Source organism: Grus americana, chromosome 4 (genome assembly GCF_028858705.1).
Source record: "Grus americana isolate bGruAme1 chromosome 4, bGruAme1.mat, whole genome shotgun sequence".
NCBI classification, from domain to species: Eukaryota; Metazoa; Chordata; class Aves; order Gruiformes; family Gruidae; genus Grus; species Grus americana.
Genome location: NC_072855.1, coordinates 64,017,516 through 64,038,451, shown reverse-complemented (window position 1 = coordinate 64,038,451; position 20,936 = coordinate 64,017,516). Strand labels below are relative to the sequence as shown.

Genomic DNA, 20,936 nt, shown 5'->3' with positions numbered 1-20,936 from the left:
ATTTTTAATGGGGGAAGAGATAGGATGGAGACTAGCTTTTACTTGGCCGTTTTTCTTCGTTCCATCCAGTCACGTGGTCATTTTTCCCCCAATATGTTTAGGCAGTCAACCAGAGGAATAAACTCTTGAGCTACTTAAAGACAAAAAGTCTGAGCCTCATATGCATTAAGACCCCTTTACATTTTTGTAGCGCTGCAAATGCTTCTTAAATGAATGGTGGTATACAGGATTGAGCCTATGAAGCACATCAGATAGAGCACTAACTGGATTTTGTAATCCTGGCAGCTTCCACATATTTATAGCTTTATCTGTGTCCCCTAGTGAGGGCTGAAGGAAAAGAAATAAGAAGCCAGGAGAGCTGTATGAGCATACTTTGTATCTTCTTCATTGATACCCTTCACACCATTCAAATAGGACTCCGGAATACACTATTTTAATTAGCAAAGCTTGTTTTAAAGTAAACAACACAAACACTCCTCATAGAACAGTCACAGTCTCCCCTGCTAGACATACAGGCTTTTTGGCAAGATCACATTCAAACAGCATGAAATTCACCTCTTGTGCATGGCCCCCCCAAGGTCCCTGCACCCCTTTAACTTCCACTTAGCTGCTCTGGATAGGAGCGAGTGGTTTGTGGGATAAGGACTGAGGTTCACTACAACTTTCCTCCAAAAACAGATGGTCCAAATCCACATCTGTAAAGATCAGCAGTTTTACCACTATAAGGTCATAAAGGTGTAATATAGGCGTCATGCATAGAGTACATACCATATTTCAATTGAGTCCTGTCCTTGCACGACTTTGAGCCCCTTATGAAAGTACAGATGCACAACATGTGTAATGAAGCCCTCAATCAATATGGTTTCCTGTGTTGTGCTGTTTATTGGGAACACTGCAAAGTCATTCAACCGACAGGAGTCAAGACAGCAGTGAGAAGAGTATCCTCATGAGGAAGCTCTGACAGGATTCCTTTTGACACATGGGAGAACACAAGATTCCCATCCTAGTTCAGTAATTGCTAAATGAACAGAAATCAGAAATCATTGATGCGACATTGACCCATAAAACACTGATGACTGAGGCCCTGTTCTCCCCTGTACTACACACAGGGAACAACAGATGGTCAAAGGAAAACAGGGTAAGAACAAAACCATACGGAAATAAGGTTGGTTCCTTAACAAATGTCACTACTGCAGTCCATTTATGCTGACTGACACCAGTTGTTCTTTTCAGCTATAACTGTGCAACAAAATCAGACATGTCTCATCTTCCAGTCTTGATACTGAACTGTTGCTGTTGTTGATTTTCTTTTGTTGGTCAAGTTTTTTCTTTTTCTTTTTTTTCTTTTTTTTTTTTTTTTTTACATCTATGTTTATCAACACTGATACATTACAGATCTTGTTAGTTATACTTTGAAGTCTGATCATGCAGAACTACAGGCAGGTGCAACTTAGATCTTGTTACAGGATGGACATGGCAAGGTGAACAGTTGTTTTTGCTAGTTAAGTTCTGGAGCTTTGTTACTGTTGTGGCTTAATGTATACTGGCCGTAAGTCCCACTTACTCAATTTACTAAATATACATGATTCTATATGTACATTGAAACCTCCAGCACCCTCCTTTTCAGCATGTGACTGACTTAGGAAAAGATCAGAGGTCAACCATATTTAAACATACAGTGGCCTTATTGTAAAAGACTTAAAAGAAACAGTGTTGGATTATTACATATTAGTTACAGAGGAAGGGAAAAAAATCAATACAACTATTTACATTATAAATATCTTACTTTCCAGAAGACGAGAATGGCCCTGTTCAGTGAAAATTAGCAAAAGAGACAGGCTTTCCTGTCTGAAATTATAAGCATGGTAGGGATAAATTTATTTCCCAAATTAACTGTGTCTTCCTTCAATATGTGCTTTTCAGCTTTTCACTCTCAGGTAAAAAGGCACCGTTAGCCTCAGTTGAAGTTTTTCAACATTCTTTTGTCGAATCAAACGCTCTTTAAAACTCAAACTTGCCATGGGTCAATAAGCCTGAACAGAAATTGTTAAAAAGTTCACCTCTTGCGATCAACAGTTAATTTAAAAAAAAACAAAAAGAAAAGCAAAATTTTAAAAAAAAACCAAACCAGGCCACATTGGCAAGTTCCTAATACACTAAGAAGATTCCACTAAATTCCACTGGACAGGTCTGGTTTTCAGCTCATCCATGAATATGACACATTCACCATTCCCCCGCCTCCCACAAGCATCTTACTAACTAAGACATTACATATTTGTGGAATATTCAAACCTACTGCACAATGATATTCCTTTTGTGTGTGTGTGTGAAAAGATCACCTTGAGCTTGCAATTAGTTAACTGTGTCCTTTGTAAAGTAGTGGAAGTTCAAATAAGCACAGCCATCAGATTCTTGAAGATGCACGATTCTGTTACAGTTACGCTCTTTATCCACACTGAAAACTTGGATCAAATATGAATAGAACACAGGCTCTAAAAATCACATCCATATGCACTCCCTCTCTTTCCTACACACACATATGGAAGCAAAGAAAAACTAAAGTGAACCACTAACTCAGACTTTTTTGCCAGGTTATTAAAAGTCTAATTGTTCCCTGCAGGTTTTCTTTCATATTGCTCTCCTTGAAAGCACACAGTTTGTTGCAAAATACTTTTTTTTTTTTTTTGCTTTGTTTTTTCATGTTTGAATTCACACAAAATTTTAAAATCTCAATAAGCATGAAGAAAGAAATTGATCTGAAACTAAAATAAATTTTGATCCTTTGAAATACTGCAAAGCTTGTAATATAAGTAAGCTAACATTGGCTATTAGAAGTTATTTTTGAATTAAAATATTTCAATTACATTGTACAATGACTTCGGGATATTCAAAACACATTTTTCCTTTTTTTTAAACAAAAAATTCAGGAGATTTGCTGAAACTGACTCTCTCAGGCAGTTCTAAAATTGACTACTAGCATATTTTTCATGAGAAAATATGTTGGTGGAAAAGAAATCACTAGTGCTCACTGACAAACATTAGAATATGATCCAAACCACTTAAGTAGTACTACTTTGGAAAACTTCCTAAAGGCACTGCAACAAGTCTAATTTCTTCAGTATTGTTAGCCCAAATCTTGAAGGTAAAGCAATATACACGAAGATAAAGCCATATATATGAATCTATTCTTGGTTATAAGTTTAGAAGAGTGATACAGTGACATGATCATCTGTCTTGTGTAATCTCTAGAGGCCAATATCGAGCAGGAACTGGTGACTTCCAGAAGAAAACCGCCAGTGCATTAGGGAAATACCTGATCAGACTTTCTATAGTGGGTTGGTTTGTTTGTTTGTTTGTTTGTTTGTTTGTTTTCTTGACAGATTACCATACTTGTACTCCAATTTAAGTTCCACTTTATATAATGCAAGCTTGCTAAGCTTCCTGAATCTATCTGTGCCATGGAATTCTAGATAGTATGGAAGGATTATCAACAACAATGTGATTCGCATAAATCAGTATGTGACCAACTCAAATATCTGACCTCTCTAAAGATCTATTGTATTTTAATGGAATATAATCAAGACTCACAAGATTCTACTCCTGCCACCAAGACAGTATCTGAAGACTGATTTCAAAAATTACAGAAAATTTTGGATTGAAAACATGCATAACCTTACATCAACTTGACGTAAATTAATACCTCATCCTCATTTAAACTCATCAGTGAGAAGGAAAATGGAGGAAGGGTCTCTTAAGAGCTATTCTAATTTCCTTTTTTTCTTTTTTGGTTTCTCATACTATCCAGAAGTACTCCACCTGAAAATAAAGCAGGAATGTTTTGTGGCAACTTTCCCCTCTACCTCTCTATCTTCTCAATGCTATTTTTTGCAGCTAGTGCTCTGAACAGCCACTGATAGTTAAGATGCTTCTGCCTTTTTCCTCACCCTGATGATGGCTATCTACATGACTTAAATAAGCCACTTGGTACAGAATTTCTTTGGGTATCCAGGCACTTAAGATACCAATAGGCTCTTAGGCATATTTTAAAAAATAACCAAGGTGTCCAGCTGCCATTCATGCTGATGGAAGATATGCCACTTCTGGCATAGGCTCTCTGATTGCCCCTTTAGTGCCTAAATACCTTGGAACACCTCTGCAGTGGTGGCAATTATGCTTACAATTGCAAACCTCAAAGAATGAGGTGCAAATTGTTACTCAAGTACTATTTAGTCACTTTTTAAACAGAGGTAGATTTAAAAGATCACTGGCAAGAAAAATAAGAAAAGCATCTATCATTATTGAACTGAATAGAATATTGGAATAAAGGGGAACAGACTTGAAGAGAAGGGTATCAAAACTTCTAGAATCTGAAAGAAAAATTTTCTTTACCTTAAGACAGATATAGAATGTCATCACTGCAATCTTTTATTCAAGAGTCCATGCATTCTTCTATCAGCTGACAGCACCAACTTCCTGACACAAAGCAAAACAAAGGATACTATTCTTGTTCGATGGTTGCTACTTCCACTTGGACATACAAGGACCAGAACTGTAAAGAACTATTGCTTTTCTTCATTGATGGCTTTTTTCTAGAGTCCAATGTGGACAGCCGCAAGTCTCCTCACTCAGATAGAGCTTTTCATAAAGGAGACTAACTAATTTCAGGACAAAAAGGGATGCGATAATTCTTTTAGGCCTCATTTCAGCAAGGCACTTAAGCACATGCTGATGCCAATCGCTGCTGAGCAAAGGACAAAAGCACATGCTAGTTAAAATTATGTATGCATCCCTATAGTCTCCATTAAATGTCTGTACAAGCACTGGTGCTTAGTGGAATCAGGGCTTTTGGGAATAAAGCTATATAACTTCTATGTTGTGGGTTCATTTAGAGCCAATCACTAGGCCATCTTCTAAGGTGACTGGTTCTCCACCCAGCACTCACGAACCCAAACAAGACTGAATTATGCCATGGGACTAAGAGCATGTTTTTTGGCTTCGATAGATGAACATGGGAGATCCGTTAGCATCTGTCTATGATAAATGGTTTATCTGCTATTGCCTACGCTACATCTCCATAGTATCACTGGCATTGAACTGTGATTATTCCTAGTTTCTACAGTCTACATTTGTGGTGTTTTTTCAGTTTCTCTTGCATACAGCTTTGCCTCTTTGAGACACTTTTGTTTAAATAACACACCCAAATGGTGCACACTAAGGAATGTAAAGCAGATACTAGTTACCTGAATATTATCTATATATATCTACGGTGAATTAAATCTGGAGGTGATACATTTCATTATTGCTAAGAAGTCACCCTTGGTGTTATTGCCTTTGTACCTACAGAGCATTGCTGTTTACCTTTCAATACTTTTATGATCATTGGCTTTAAAGTGAGAGTTACATCACTCAAAAATGACTTGTTGTTTCATGGCTTAAGAGAGAATATTGCTAAATATTTTTAGCAGTCGTAAATTATTGCTTTTACAATTACTACTCTGAGTTTTTAGAAAATTATCGACCTAATTTTATTCTCAAAAAAATTTCCATAAAAATCTACCAAAAATATACCTGGGGGGGGAAAAATTCCTATAGCAATTTTGTGACAGCTCAGACCTACCAAGTCTGAAATTATTTTATATCCACTTAATTTTTATCTCCCCTCCTCCCCACCCTGGAGAGAAGTTTTTTTCTTTGCTTTCTTCCTTTTGAACAAGATCTGACTTGATACTCAATTTTTTTCCTACCACAGAATGGCAGGCTTGTAAGCCACCTAATAGAACAGTCCTATTTTGGTAGAATTTTGAATACATAAGAATTAGTGAATGTAAAATATCCAGTAATATATTCTAAATGGTTTCTCTCTGACATTTGGAAAAGCATTAGAGTATGATTTAGCTCATTTCAGTTCACATGGCACGCTTTGGTAAGAGGAGAGATGACTCAGATTTTAGTTCATTTCCACCTCAGGTAATGATGACTTCGCAGTGGAAAAATGCTAGTTGCTGTTTTGGCTGGAAAAATATTCAGTTGTTCTGAAATTCCATGTAGAGCTTTGCCATTCTCTGGTAAAAACAGTTGCTGTTACTTACCACTGGGAATCCTATGTATTATTACCTGGTAAAATCAATTTGATATTCAGTCACTATTGGGTTCTTCAGAACTTGTCAAAACTGCCTAAGACCCCTGATTGCGACCTTTTCAGCCCAGCGCACTATCTGATTGGTATCCTCTGCTATTACTTAGAATACAGGAATACTAGACCCACGCACTCTGTGGTTCTTTTCCATGTAACATAGCTGATAAAACTTCCTGGGGAGTCAGATGATTTGTCACGAGCAAATGAACAGCCAAAAGCACCTCAAGAAGGCCTGTTCTCTTAGTAGCGGAGATCCCTGCAAGGGAATGATTTTAAGGGAAAACAACCTCTAAGCCACAAACATACACTGAGAGGGAGTGGGCTGCAAATATCCTTTCTCTGTTTAACCTAGTAAAGATCTAGATGTAAAATAAAAACAAGTTGCTGCATGTCCTTTTGACCATAATCTGCCCATTCCCCAAACCTGTCATACTCCCTAACATACAAGCATACCTGTAATTCATAATAGCGAGCCTATCTATGAACTAAAATGAGAAGTCAGGAAAAGTTGCTTACTGAGATAAATCTTTCTGGGTTTAGACATGCATAAAACCCCTTCATTCTTGTTCCCTGTAACTTGCAAAGATATATGTGCTTCCTTCTAACCTGGTCTTAGCTTGGCATAGTTTCTCTAAAAATGAGAACAAGTCTTAACATTCACAAACATTTTTCTATGAAGCTCTGTGGCATCTTCTTTCAATACAAACTGGTTATTACTTCAAAATATATATACAAATCTCAGCAGAAATTTTGGTGCTACATCTTCAAGTCTCTGAGGGAGCCACAGTCAATGTGGTTATTTACACTTCCACAAATCCTCATACAAGATATGCAACCTCATCAATAAGCAAACAAATAGAATATATACTGGTAATATCACATATGTAGTTTTGCAGTTCACCTGAAATGGGCCATTTAGTTGTGGAGCGCACACTAAGTACATATGCAGATGTGTGTGTTCCTATAGGTACACAGCCAGAATTCTATTGGCACGCGTGTGTATGTGCTATTCGTATATGAAGAAAAATGCATGTATATACCTATTTGCCTCACTGGGCAGAAGACAACAGAACAGAGAGTGAATGAAGATACACACCTGTATGTTTGCGAGTGGCTACTGCACACCTTGTCATGCCAGTGTGAAAAAGACAGTTGCAGGTTGCTGGTTTTGCAGCCATTAATTTTACATCTTATGGGGAGGGGGTAAAAAAAAAGGATTTTTGAGTTCCTTTTGTTTTTTTCCCCAGTAAGCATCATTGGAAGAAGACCAAAGCAGAGCAACTATAAGTTAAATATACACTTGAGCTTAGCTGCATTACATAACTCTGTAGGAGAAGCAGGCTGAAAAGATTTTTGTTTGTTTGTTTTGTTTAAATCTTTGTATTTTATTTCTCTTCCTTTTCATCTCTTAACTCCTGTTAATTTTTACTCCTAAATTACATCATCCTCTGAAGAACGCTGGGTTTCGCAGGCAGGCGGCTAGTCACCTGCAACAACCGAGGGGTCCCGCAGAAGCTTCCAGGCTGCTGTCTGTGTCAGACGCCAGTGTTTGATCCGTGGACATGGATGAGATGTCATTGACAGATGAGGATGGAGGGAGGCTTTCACTGCTGTTCACTGCTGCACCTGTGCTACGAAAACGAACACCAGCGTGATTAAACCTGAAACCCCCAAACCGGTCACAGTTTAAAAAGCAAAGGATTCTTACCCTGTGGCAACAGGAATGTAAGTACACAGACCATTTTAAACAATGGCAAACATTAGAAGAAAATGGGCCATACAAACTTCAGGCATTGGATAATATTAAATATTTTACCAGGAAATTTTCTCCCTCAACAGTCTATTTTGAAGAGATAGAGCTCATGTTATGTCTATCACTCCACTTCTTTCTAGCCTTCTTAAAGTTACAAAACACCCAATGATCCGATATCTGCTAGGAACACACAGGCACCGACAAGATAATTAAAAACCCAACCCAGTCCTCCACACTCTCTCATAAGATCCCAATTCTCTGGTAGATAGTTTAGCAGAATGGGTGGCATCAAGTCACCTAGTGGCAGTGCAGAGAAGATGGCTGTGTGGGAGGCAAAGCTGGTTTCTTCCACTTAGTTAAGGACAAGGTAGACTAAGCCCACGATTTCAGTTGTGACAGTATTTTTGTGCATCCAAGTTTACCTGTCCTCTGTAAAACGATGATAGTACCAGGTATTATCCAAACAATCACCTTGACTTTGTGAAATGAAGAATGTACTTTCATGAGATTATCATCAATGTGCCTGAACTTTTAGCACATCCCTCAGTATTATCAGGCATTATTTGTTCTATAAATGCAGGTAACTGTTGATAAATACAGAGCTGTGTGATGAATGTATTTAGCGTGCACCTATGATTGCTCAACCATTACTCTGCCCATTAACCTTAACTCATACTTAAGTTCTCAGAGTAGCAAACAACAGTTTGATTGGTATTTTTTTCCACTGAACTTTCAGGCACATTTTTTTGTCCTCTTTCCACCAAAATGAATGGTGTCTACAGTTTGGGAGGGATACACTGATTTTCATTACATATTCATTACAATAAAATATTTTGCATGATATTGCACACCTGGAAATCATAGCTAGTCACCGTAACACACTGATCTTTGTTCTGCAGATAGATGTTGTTTCATTCTTATGGCCAAAAAGTTTCCTCAGCTAACTTTTACAGATTTTCATTTCCTCAAAATGGACAGAAAATAACATGTATTAAATTGAAAAGCAAGAGAACATACCTAAAAACCCCACACCTAGTAAAATTACAAAACTCACATATTAATACAGAAGTTAATAGCCATCTGTACAGCCTAGGCAAAATATATGATGCTATGGTCAAAAGAAGAGGATTTCTGTCACTTTGCAGTTTGTAATAAAAACATTACTTTGAGAAAACAAGCCACTATACCTCAAACCACTCTTCTATTTTCCTCAACTTTTTCTTCCCTTTATACACACCTACTATACAAAAAGCACATAACAGAGACTGATACGCTCATGTTCAGAGCTCTAGATGAGAACGGCTTTCTGCTACTGTAGTAGTACAGAAATATTCTGGCATCAGAATCACCCTTGAATTAGTTTACTCTCCTGATACATTTGGAAAATAAAATAGTTAATTTTGTAAAGGCTGCAAAAAGACAGAGCAATCTCAATGACATCTCATTGGTGACTGCAGACAGCAATCATCTATCTTTTCTGACAGAAGATTTGTTTTTCTGAGAGTTATTTACAGGTACCTCATTCATATTGATCAGTAATCACCCAGTACAATACTGTTACTTCATGTTTACATGTTAATGAGTCAAAACAAATGCATTTAGATATAGTCAAAATATGACTGAATTGAATGATATTAATGGCTGAACAATATATAACCTTTCTAAATGTTTACAGTGCTGGACAGAAGCCTGCCATTAATTCATGGATACTGTCCCCGGAATCAAATGGAAAGAATTCCAGTAGGTTCAATCAACTTCTGATCAAATTGTTACTGTGCAGCTTTCTTTGATGAATGTGTGATCAACTTAGCTAGGCAAAATAACTGAATAGCTGCAGAAATTGTATAGGTGAAGATTTCGTTACACTACGTCTGATTCAGCACCACTGAATTCAATAAACCCTGCTATGTTCATTTCAGCAAGTATCAACTCAGCCCCTATGTTTCTGGAAAGTACATCTTTATGTTTATTCCTAGCTTTCAGCACAATTCCACGTGACGCGACACACAGACCTAATAGTTACTATTGCAGCCCCAAAGCACCCAGACTCACAAAATGCTCACGAAACCAAATGAAACCACACCGAACCTATATGACAGAATTAAAGAATTCAGCAGCAGAAAGCAGCGCTTATGCAGCAACACTCAGAAACCCAACGAAAAGCTGTCCTAGTCAATAAGTAATGCTTCATTTGCTATGCTCAGCACCTGCCTGGTGCTACAACAGCTTGTTCCTGAAGGGATGGGTGCCAGGTGACACAGTGCAGAAATGACAGAGGTGCATTCAAAAGAGAAAAAGAGCCCCATTTATGAATTTGCGTTTGGCAGGAAGCCTCTCACTGGCTGTGGGGTTGTGGAAAAGAGCAAAAGCTTAGAGCAGGTGAGAAACAGCTCCTGGGATCTGTTCCTGGCTCTGCCATTGACCTGACAGCTATTCTTTTAAGCCATGCATCGACTTCCCTGCTGTAAAGCAGGGATTCCTTCCTCAGAGGGCTCCTGTGAAGCCCTGTTTAATTAGCACCTATGGAAGTGCCTTTAAGATTTCAGCTGTGAAGTGTACAGATGTGGGGGGAAAAAGCAAAGGAGAACTGCAGCTTTTGCTGTTTCCAAAAAAAGTCCTGTGTCTGTCTTGGGGATTTGCTCAGCTTCTTATAAATCATGTAATTAGTAACTCTTGATATGCAATGTCACAGCAAGTCCATCAGCTGCTTATTTTAGGCTCTGCACACAACAGAAGAGGGCTACTAATGGTATCCAGTAGTTCTGGGGTGATAGCAACAAAACTGACCAAATCAGACAGCAACTAAAAGACAGGAAGGGAAGAATAAAAGAGCAATTTTCAGCAAGAAAGGGGACTGCTACGAATAAGCTGCACTAAGATCAGTGCTATTTACTATATTCACTATCCAACTATCCAGAAATGAGAAGACAGTTAGAAATAGGTGTGAAATTATAGCTGGGTAGTGAAGACTAGGGGACAGTGTGAGAAGAGGTTAGATAGTACGCAGCGTCAAAGCAGAGGAAATCTGCAAGTAGCAGCAAAGTTATTTACTTTGGACAGAACTTAAGATTAATTCTAAATAACCTACAACCTTGAATTAAATCTTTTATGTAATGGAAATACCTGCTGTTTTATAATACCAGTCAGAAACACTTTTTTAATGTATTAACCAAATAGAAAATGGTATTGCTAAACTCCTCCCACATCTTTGAATAAAACAGTTTATATCCTTTGCTTCTCTGCTTCAGAAATTACAGAGCAGAAGAGTCCTGAGACCGCCAGTGAAAAGTTCTGCTGCACTTCTTGGTAAAGTGAGTAATTTAAAATAAATAATATATCTTCTGTGGAACCCAGAAGGAGACCTCAACAGAAGATGCACATATATATATATGGCTATCACACATGCATATGTGTATTTTGGAGAGGGTATAGGTGTATAAAAAGTATATATCTTCATGTTATAAGGGTGTGAATTAGTCAACAATCCTGAAGGTTGATTATATTTAGTAGCTATTTCTCACATGTATTGTTGTGACTGAGTTCCATTGAGAAAACATTATTCTCCCAGCTGAGTAATGGTAAGGCATAGACCCTTTGAATAGAGAGCATGTCAATAAGGGGTACAGTATCTGATTTTGTAAATAAACCAGAACTGTTTAGAAATTTTGTAACATAGAATAGAAAACAAAACCCTACCATCTAAGATTAAATTCCATGTTGATGTGTGCATGTAGACATGCATATGTTGTTTGCATGTGTTGCTTACATATTTATGTAACACATATACACACCTACACGCAAATCTTTCCACTCTATTCAGCACTACCAGTGTCTTAAGCAGTTAAGTTTGGACACTGTGATTGATGAAAGATAGAAGTCAACTAGATAATGTGTAGAGAAAAGCAGTAAGTTTGAAGGATTGAAGGATGCAGGTAGTGAAATTCAAAGGAAGGAAGACTGATTAGGGATGCGATAATGGAATGGTAGCTAAAAGCTACCAGAAAGAAAAATGGAGGAAACTGTTCTCCATGTCCTCTGGAGACTGGACAAGAAATAACAGAGTTAAACTGCAGCAAAAAAAGATTTAGGCATGACAATACAAAAAGCTTTCTGAAAGTAAACAAGGTAGCCTACAGAAGTTTTTTTAGAACAGGCAACAGAATTATCTGTTTGGAACAGTTTTAGACACAGCTGATTTTATTCGTTAGACATGAGCACGAGGGGTACTTGAGTTCCCCCCCAAGTCCCACATTTCAAGCTTGTATGTTGTCGTATTAACTAATTCTTCACAGGACAAGAGGAAGCACTAAGTGACTGACACTCTGATACACAGGCACTTTAAGCAGCCTGCACTATCAAGGGGCAACTGTTACTCTTGATGCTGTGAACTTCAGCTGTCTCCTCAAAAGCTCTGATCAAGTAATCACAGAAACTCATCTCCAGCTTGCTTGCTAGGATTACTGATAGAGCACCAAATCTTAGCCTTCTGAGTTCTTGCCAGGGACACTGACCAATGAGCAATGTATGTGCAGAGTCTCTCTCATTTCCCTTATGCTCAGAACTGGTGACTTGTTTTACCTCATTCTTTCAGTATTTCATTCATTTGAAAGAAATTAAGTCAGGTACACAAAGTGATGAAAAACATGAAATCTACTGTTTCATAAAACAGTCTCGTCTCAGAGCAATTTTTAAATACTTGCTATACCTCTTGGTGCCTAACAATCCAAAAACAGTCAAAGGGGAACAGCAAAAGACAGGTAAGAAATGGCAATTTTGCGTGTTTGGAAACATTTTACATAAACGATAAAAACCTTCCACATCAGAAAAACAGAACATGGAATACATAAAGAAATCCCTGAGTAGTTAATTTCTGAAATAAGCAACTACAATGTTTCTTGATCATAAATCAGACTGCAACCACCATTCTATATGGGAGAGAGATTTAAGAATGAGTACTTATCAGATACTTCTCAGGGCCCCAGATTTCTTTTCAGTGGTGGTACAGTAGTTTGGTAAATTAAATCTGCAATTCCTATACTTTGTTTGCTATTTGGCAAGAATGCAATGGATTGCGTTCAATATCTTACTTCATCGATGTCAAAATCCAGGTGCAGTGCTACTGCTCTAATTATTACTATGCAGCACTCTATTAACTTCATCCACTGTTGCCATGTTTTTCCTTGTCCTGTCAGTTACTAATGATGCAGTCTTGTTCTAATGTTGTTAGCTCAGCAACAAGTGAAAAATGAGAATGCAAAAAAAAGTATTTCTCTGAAAATATGCAGAGGACACTGAATTAAATGATTTTACTTTGAGGAAAGGTTCTGCAAAAGGTAGTTAGTTTTACCCATAAGTGCTACTGGAACACTGTGCTCAAAATGTGGGCACTTCAAGTCTGCTGGTGAAAGTGTACCTTCATAAATATGTATTTCTGTGTACTGGCAGTCACCCTTTGCATTTCTGTGAAAAGACTGCTGATGTGAATTTTCCTCAGGTAAAATTTAGTTGTGGTTTTCTTGTGACAGGACTTCAAGAATCTGTGTTTGAAGACAACTTTCCCTTCTCATCAAAGTGTCAACCAAGCTTGTCAGCAAGCTATTCTAAAGTTATCAGACTTCTGAAAGGATAAACTAGAGTAGGTACCAGATGCTTATGGGGGGGTGGTGGTGATGGTGGTGCAGTGTTGGGTGTCCAACAGCTGGATATGTGCTAACATCACCAATTTTGCTTATATCAACTAGCAGAGTATTAGTTCATAATTAGTTCATCCATTCATAAACAGTATAATAATAATTGTGTGAGATAAACCTCCCCACCCACAGGAATATAATCTGTAACCACAGATCTTTCCATAGAAAATACCAGGACAACTATATCTCAAATAGCACGTGGACCAATTTTTAAGTATTAACATGACACTGGAGCGCAATTAATCAAGGCCAACCCATCAGAAGTACTGGATTTCATAAAAAACTTCTTAACTTGGTCTGCATAACTGCATGTGTAGCCCAAGTGCAGCTATCTCCGTTTTCTTTTTGCCAGTACAGAAAACACATCAAAGTTATTCAATGGGGCTGAGTACCTGAAGGAGAAGGCTGTCCTTTTACTACACCATTTTTAGTCTTTTCTTCAGAATTCATTACTTCTTTGTAGATGAGTTCTGGAAGAGAGAATTGCAACAGTTACAAACAGGAACAACTGCCTGTGATCAGGAACAAAACAACTATCATGAATCACAGTGTCATAGCCCTCCCATGGGCTCCCTCTCTCTGCCCTACCTTGTTTTCATAAGTCTGACAGCTCTGCTTGCCTAAGACCTCTCTCTTCCATTCCCCTCCTCTACTATCATCTGGTTTTGGAGCTGAATTGAGACAAATAGGGTTAAACTAGAACACACGAATTGTTAATGCTGTACTATCTAGAAATGAAGCAGCATGGTAATCCAGTGCTTTTTACTGTGAGTAAAATTCTGATGCATCATCCTGCTGAACAGTATCCTGTTCTTCAGATGATATCCTTAGATTTCAATGAAACACTGGAATCTGCACCTCCTGTGCTAACATTAACCTGTGTAGATAATGATAGTCCTCAGGACATTTCTTATATTTTCACTACCAAAGCACCAATTCATAGGGCTTGTGTCATTTCTTCATGTCAAAGGAATTCTTCTGGTTTTACACAGATGCAATTGGTGGTGGGACATGGCTGTTTTACCACTGAAATACCCCTTCCCATATAATTCTAAACTGTGATTACCTTTCCATTCCTCGATTGTATGTTCCCTTTCATCCAGCTGTTTATCATATATCTGAGGAGGGGGCTGCAGGAGAGAAACAAAGCTATTTAGCAACTGTCCATTATATTGTAGGTAATTAGGAGTAATTAGTTAAAGATAAATTCTCTTCTCCCTCTTTGCTATCCATCCCGTACTTGGAAAAATACATGAAACACATTTGAATGTTAAAGGGATTAATGCTTCTGGAATTCAACTCTCTATGTAGAAGAAACCAATGCATTTCTCCCTCTTCCTCTTTTAAACAAGAGGCATAGTTGTAGTTGAAATAGAACCCAGGTCAGCAATTGTGCCTATACTGAGCCCAGAAACTCCACACACAGATTGTTTGCACTGGCAGAGAATGTACTGTCAGCATACCAGACAAATACCAATCTTGATTAATTAGTAGTAATATTACTACATTAGTTTTTTAGTTGCACTTTAGATATCATACTCACAGCTATACAAACTTCTCAGAGTAACTCTAATTTTAAAGTAAATCTCCCTGCCAGAATTTCTGATCCATGTTCCAAATTCCCAAGCTTTCCAGTATACATACTTTTAAGTAACTTTACTTTGACTAAAAAGGTTTCTTTTTTTTCTTTCTGTATTTTTTAGTTGATGGGAACGTCACAGAAGTAGCAGATCCTGGAATTTACAGAGACAAAGGCAACTATAGTTTCCAAGGGCCTGAATATGTGCTTTCATTGGGCAACTAAGCCATGTGTTCATCGTCTCTCCTGATGTCAGCTGCCAAATACAGCAGCCAAGGAAGGCAGGGGACTCCCTTCTACCAAGAAGCTTCAATATCTGAGGTAAGAATATCTAATGGAGATGGAAACAAGATCTACACCACTTTTCTTGCTCATAAGTATTTACTCTAACTCTCATCTTGGGCACTTGGCCATTGTGTGCATCCCTTTCAAAACATCCTACCATTAAATGCATGTTTACCGAGCTGTTTTCTGATTCACTAAGAAGTTGAGAATTTGCTCTCAGGACTCTAACACCATCAGTCCATTAAGCTATTTGCATGCTACAGATACAACTGAGAAAGTAATAGCTCAGTGATGTAATATGGACCAGGAAAATTATATGATCGCTGAACTGGACAAGTCCACTGAGAACAAGAGACGTTCCCGCAGAGTGACATTTGTATCAGGGTTAAAGACAAGAGAATTAGGTGAAGTCCTGGATCTCCAAGTCTCAAACCCGAGAAGGTGCTGAGAGAGAACCTGAAACACGTGCCATGAGTTAAAGTGAGTTCCAGGCCTCAGCAGGGATACCTCAGGATTCACTATGTCAGCAAGGTAAGATGCAACCACATAAGAAGTCTGAGTCCAAAACCAATGCAGTTGTTCTCTTATTCAGCATAACAACCCTTCTCTGTCCCTTCCAGCCAGTCCTGACGCTTAAGATAGATTCAACCAAAATCGATGCAGTCTCCATGGGGAGACTTCATGTTTCTGCTGATTGTGATATCAGGGAGCTGCATACTACAAGAGAGTGCAGGTGAGCCTCACCATTGACCAGTGGGATGTGGTACGTGAGCTCCACTGCTCCAGCTGAGCCTGCTGGACTACTGCTCAGCCACTCAGCCAGCCCTGCAGCATGCACTTCCTGCTGGGGGAAAGCAGAGAAAGCTGGCGAAGACAAAGAAACTCTGGGGGTCTAAGAATTTACAGGACACTTACAAGGGCTGTCAGCTCCACTACATAGCTGGCTCGTGGCTTTTCTAGTAGCAGTAGGGGAGGCATTTGGCTAAGCTGTCATCTGAATTACAGCGACAGATCCACTGCCACTCTGTCAGATGGAAGGAAAGCAGGTAAACCAAGTTGGACAAGAATATCCTGCAAGTACCTTTCTTTCTAAAAGCTTCAGGGAGGGGCTTAAAAAAAAGCACAGGCTGTGTGTAAAATTGCTCCTACCAAGTGTAAACAATCTTTTTACATCTTCCACAGAAAAATGGGTATTTCTCCCCCAGCCAGAAATAAAAACATAGATTCCTTCATGTCCTGGTATTTGACTAGGATAGAGTTAATTTTCACAAGAAGCTGGGAAAGGACGCAGCCAGGACCCAAACCAGCCAAAGGGGTATTCCATACCATATGACGTTATGCTCAGCATAAAAGGGGGCTGGCTGGAGAAGACCACAGCTCCAGGACAGCTGAGTGTGTGATCATGTGAGGTCATTGGTTTGGGTCATGTTGGGTGAGAAACTGCATTGTGTATCACCCATTTTGTATATTCTAAGTACTGTTGTTGGTATTTTCCTCTTCCTTTTGCTATGCCAGTAAACTGTCCTTATCGCAACTCATGAGTTTTACCTTTTTCTTCCGATTCTCCTCCCCATCCTACTGAGAGGGGGTGGGGTGAGCAAACAGCTGCATGGTGCTCAGCTGCTGGCTGGGGCTAAACCACAACAGTCCTTTTTAGCACCAAACGTGGGGCACAAAGGATTGAGATAATGACAGATCTGACCGGAGTGTGTTAAAACAAAATTTATTATAAGCATTTATTATATTAGGTAAATAGTCACTGGTCACAATGGTGTTTTGTTTGTTCACATGGCTGTGGTATGTAAACCCTTACTTCCTGTATGTATTCCCTATGGTGCTGTTTGTCACCTCTGGAGAGGGATCAGCATTCTCATTTTGCTGTACTGTGTGATATCAAATTATGATGTGATAACATCAATGGTCATGAGGTTAAACTGGTATTTGTACGTGGCTGTGTTGGGTTTGCGTGGCAAGGTTTTGGTAGCGGGGGGGCTACAGGGGTGGCTTCTGTGAGAAGCTGCTAGAAGCTCCCCCTGTGTCTGACAGAGCCAATGCCAGCCGGCTCCAAGACGGGCCCGCCGCTGGCCAAGGCCAAGCCAATCAGCGCCTCTGTGATAACATATTTAAGAAGAAAAAAAAAAAGTTAGAGAGAGCTTTTCCAGCCGGAGAGAGGAGTGAGAAGATGTAAGAAACTCTGCAGACAGCAAGGTCAGTGCAGATGGAGGGGGAGGAGGTGCTCCAGGCGCCGGAGCAGAGATCCCCCTGCAGCCCATGGTGAAGGCCATGGTGAGGCAGGCTGTTCCCCTGCAGCCCATGGAGGAAGGATGAGGGGGTGTAGAGATTCCACCTGCAGCCCGTGGAGGACCCCACGCTGGAGCAGGTGGAGGCACCTGAAGGAGGCTGTGGCCTTTGGGAAGCCCACGCTGGAGCAAGTTCCTGGCCGGACCGGTGGACCCGTGGAGAGGGGAGCCCACGCCAGGGCAGGTTTGCTGGCAGGACTTGTGACCCCGTGGGGGACCCACGCTGGAGCACTTTGCTCCTGAAGGTCTGCACCCCATGAGAGGGACTCCATGCTGGAGCAGGGGAATGATGAGAGGAGTCCTCCCCCTGAGGAGGAAGAAACGGCAGAGACAATGTGTGATGAACTGACCGTAACCCCCATTCCCCGTCCCCCTGTGCCGCTGAGGTGGGTGAAGGTTGAAGCCGGGAGTGAAGTCGAGCCCGGGAAGATGGGAGGGGTGGGGGGAGGTGTTTTAAGAGTTGATTTTATTTTCTCATTCCTCTACTCTGTTTTGCCTAGTAATAAATCAGATGAATTCCCTCTCTAAGTTCAGTCTGTTTTGCTCGTGACGATAATTAGCGAGTGATCTCTCCCTGTCCTTATCTCGACCCATAAGCTTTTTGTTACACCTTTTCTGCCCTGTCTAGTGAATGAGGGGAGTGACAGAGCGGCTCCAGCCAGGGTCAGTGGCATTGCTGTCATGCCCATACCTCACATGACATCTCTGAGAATTGACTAATAATTGCACCCAATCTATGGGGAGGATGGGGGAAATACTTTCTCCCACTCTTTCACCTCCCCTTTTCCCTTCAGGCTGCTTACAGGAGCTTTCAAGAACTTTGAATATCCTTGGGATATTCAAGCCAGCATGCTCCTAATGCTATGTCTCCTGAATGTGTTCCAGGTCTTGTTCAGGGTTATGAAAATTTGTTTTAAGAATAACACCCAGAGATCTGCCCCGAGGCTGAATAGTCATGGGTGGCATGGCTTGTGGGAGAACATGGGCAGGTATCTAGAGAACTTCTCACCTCCAACGGTTTGGAACTTGACTCCTGAACAACTACAGGACCCTGATGAATTGATAGAATATTTGAAAGGAAAATGCTGTGGCTATTGCAAAGAGGCACAACTTACCACCCTGTGCTGGGCGCTCACCAGTATCTACAAACCCTGTTTGATAGTAGGCAGCACCCCCAGGGGGAAGAGAGGGAAAACTTACAGACAGGCACTGTAGCTAACCCAGCCCCAGTGACAGGCATGGTGGCTACTCAAACCCCCGTGACAGGCACTGCAGCCAAACCAAAAATCTAGCCCATGCCAGTATGAGTCACCCCTGTACACAGGAAGAAATACACACAAAAAATCAGTTCACTTAGTAAGGAATGACGATGAACCAGGACCATCATGAGACCTAGAGGAAGAGGCAGAACCAGAGGAAATCACCTGATTCCTGTCCCTGAGTGAGCTGCGAGATATGCAAAAAGATTTCAGCTGCCATCCAGGCAAGCACATCGTTACCAGCTACTCTGATGCTGGGATAATGGGGCCAGTAGCCTGGAATTAGAGGGTAGCAAAGGCAAGCAGCTGAGATCCCTGTCTAGGGAAGGGGACATCTACAAGGTGATTGGCAAAAAGACACAAGCCCTCAGACTCTGGAGGCGACCTCTTTCAAGTGTGAGAGAAAGGTGTCCTTTCAGTGAAGATATTGTATGTCATCCAGGCAAGTGGACCACCATGGAGTGAGGTATCCAGTACCTGAGGGAATTAGCTGTGCGGGAGATGGTTTATTAATACCTCAACAATGGGCAGTTACCCACAGACCCTGGTGAAGTCCAATGTACCTGACCCATGTGGCGGAAGTTTGTATGGAGCGCACCATCATAGTATGCCAACTCATTGGCAGTAATGGACTGGAAAGGTGAAAGCTGCAAGGCAAAACAAACACAAAAGTGGATTCTTTCAGGAAAAATGCGACTCCAGTTTCCAGTGGGTAGTCCCTCAAACCAAATGGAAGGCACGATCGTACTTATGATCCTCTTGAAGGGACTTGTAAGTAATTTTTGTAAAAATTGAGTAGCAAATATGATGAGCAAGATTAGAGGGACCCTGCCTCCAGCCAGGTGGAGGAATGGGACAACCGGGTTTATTGGACTGTGTGGATCTGATGGCCTGGCACGTCAGATCTACAAGAGTGTATAGCACAACAGACACCAGCTTAGGGCGCTCACAAAGCCCCCAAGCTGTGGTGGGGAACTGGGGTGGTTACAGCAATGGAAGCAGAGCAACTGGCAGCACAGAGACAAACCCATCTGGGCAGTCCCATAATGGCAAGATATTGCTGCCTGGCTAGAAAAGCTGGTTGTAAAAGTACATCACATAGGTGCACACGTACCCAAGAGTCAGGCCACTGAGGAACATCAAAACAAGCAGCAGGTGGATCAGGCTGCTAAGATTGAAGTAGCTCAGGTGGATCTGGACTGACAACATAAGGGTGAATTATTTATAGCTTGGTGGGCCAATGACACCTCAGGCCATCAAGGAAGAGGTGCAACATGGAGGTGGACTCATGATCGAGAGGTGGACTTGACCATGGACACTATCTCACCTGGCAGATTAATTACATCACACTCCCACAAACCCGCCAAGGCAAGCACTATGTACTTACAATGGTGGAAGCAACCACTGGATGGCTGGAAACGTATGTCGTGTCCCATGCCACTGCCTGGAATGCTATCCTGGGCCTTGAAAAGCAAGTCTTGTGGTGACATGGCACCCCAGAAAGAATTGAATCAGACAATGGGACTCATTTCTGAAACCACCTCATAGACACCTGGCCCAAAGAGCACGGCACCGAGAGGGTGTATCACATCCCCTGTCATGCACCAGCCTCTGGGAAAATTGAACGATACAATGGACTGTTAAAGACTACACTGAGAGCAATGGGTGGTGGGACCCTCAAACATTGGGATACAGGATGGCTGAGTGTGCCGTCATTGGGTTGGGTCGTGTCATTGGGTGAGAAATTACATTGTGTATCACCCATTTTGTATATTCTAAGTACTGTTGTTGTTGTTATTTTCCTTTTCCTTTGCTGTCCCAGTAAACTATCCTTATCCTAACCCAGGAGTTTTACTTTTTTCTTCCGATTCTCCTCCCCATCCCACCAGGGGAGGAGCGGGAGAAAGGAGCGTGAAAGCGGCTGTGTGGTGCTC

General features: G+C 40.7%; 1 protein-coding gene across 8 annotated transcripts in view; it reads right to left on the bottom strand.

Annotated features, from left to right (window-relative positions):
* Window positions 1-349: 349 nt before the first annotated feature.
* The window catches only part of MAPK10 (mitogen-activated protein kinase 10), a 185,678-nt gene continuing 165,091 nt past the window's right edge, over window positions 350-20,936 (bottom strand). For 4 of the 8 annotated variants that reach the window (XM_054823801.1, XM_054823802.1, XM_054823803.1 and 1 more), the window contains 3 exons: window positions 14,646-14,709; window positions 13,972-14,049; window positions 361-7,762 (listed from right to left, as the gene is read on the bottom strand). In XM_054823801.1, coding sequence (XP_054679776.1) covers window positions 7,620-7,762; window positions 13,972-14,049; window positions 14,646-14,709 — 285 coding nt within the window. In that variant the 3' untranslated portion in view covers window positions 361-7,619. Of the gene's footprint in view, window positions 7,768-13,971; window positions 14,050-14,645; window positions 14,710-20,936 lie in introns of all 8 variants that reach the window. The other 4 variants (XM_054823798.1, XM_054823800.1, XM_054823799.1 and 1 more) reach the window with 3 other exon arrangements.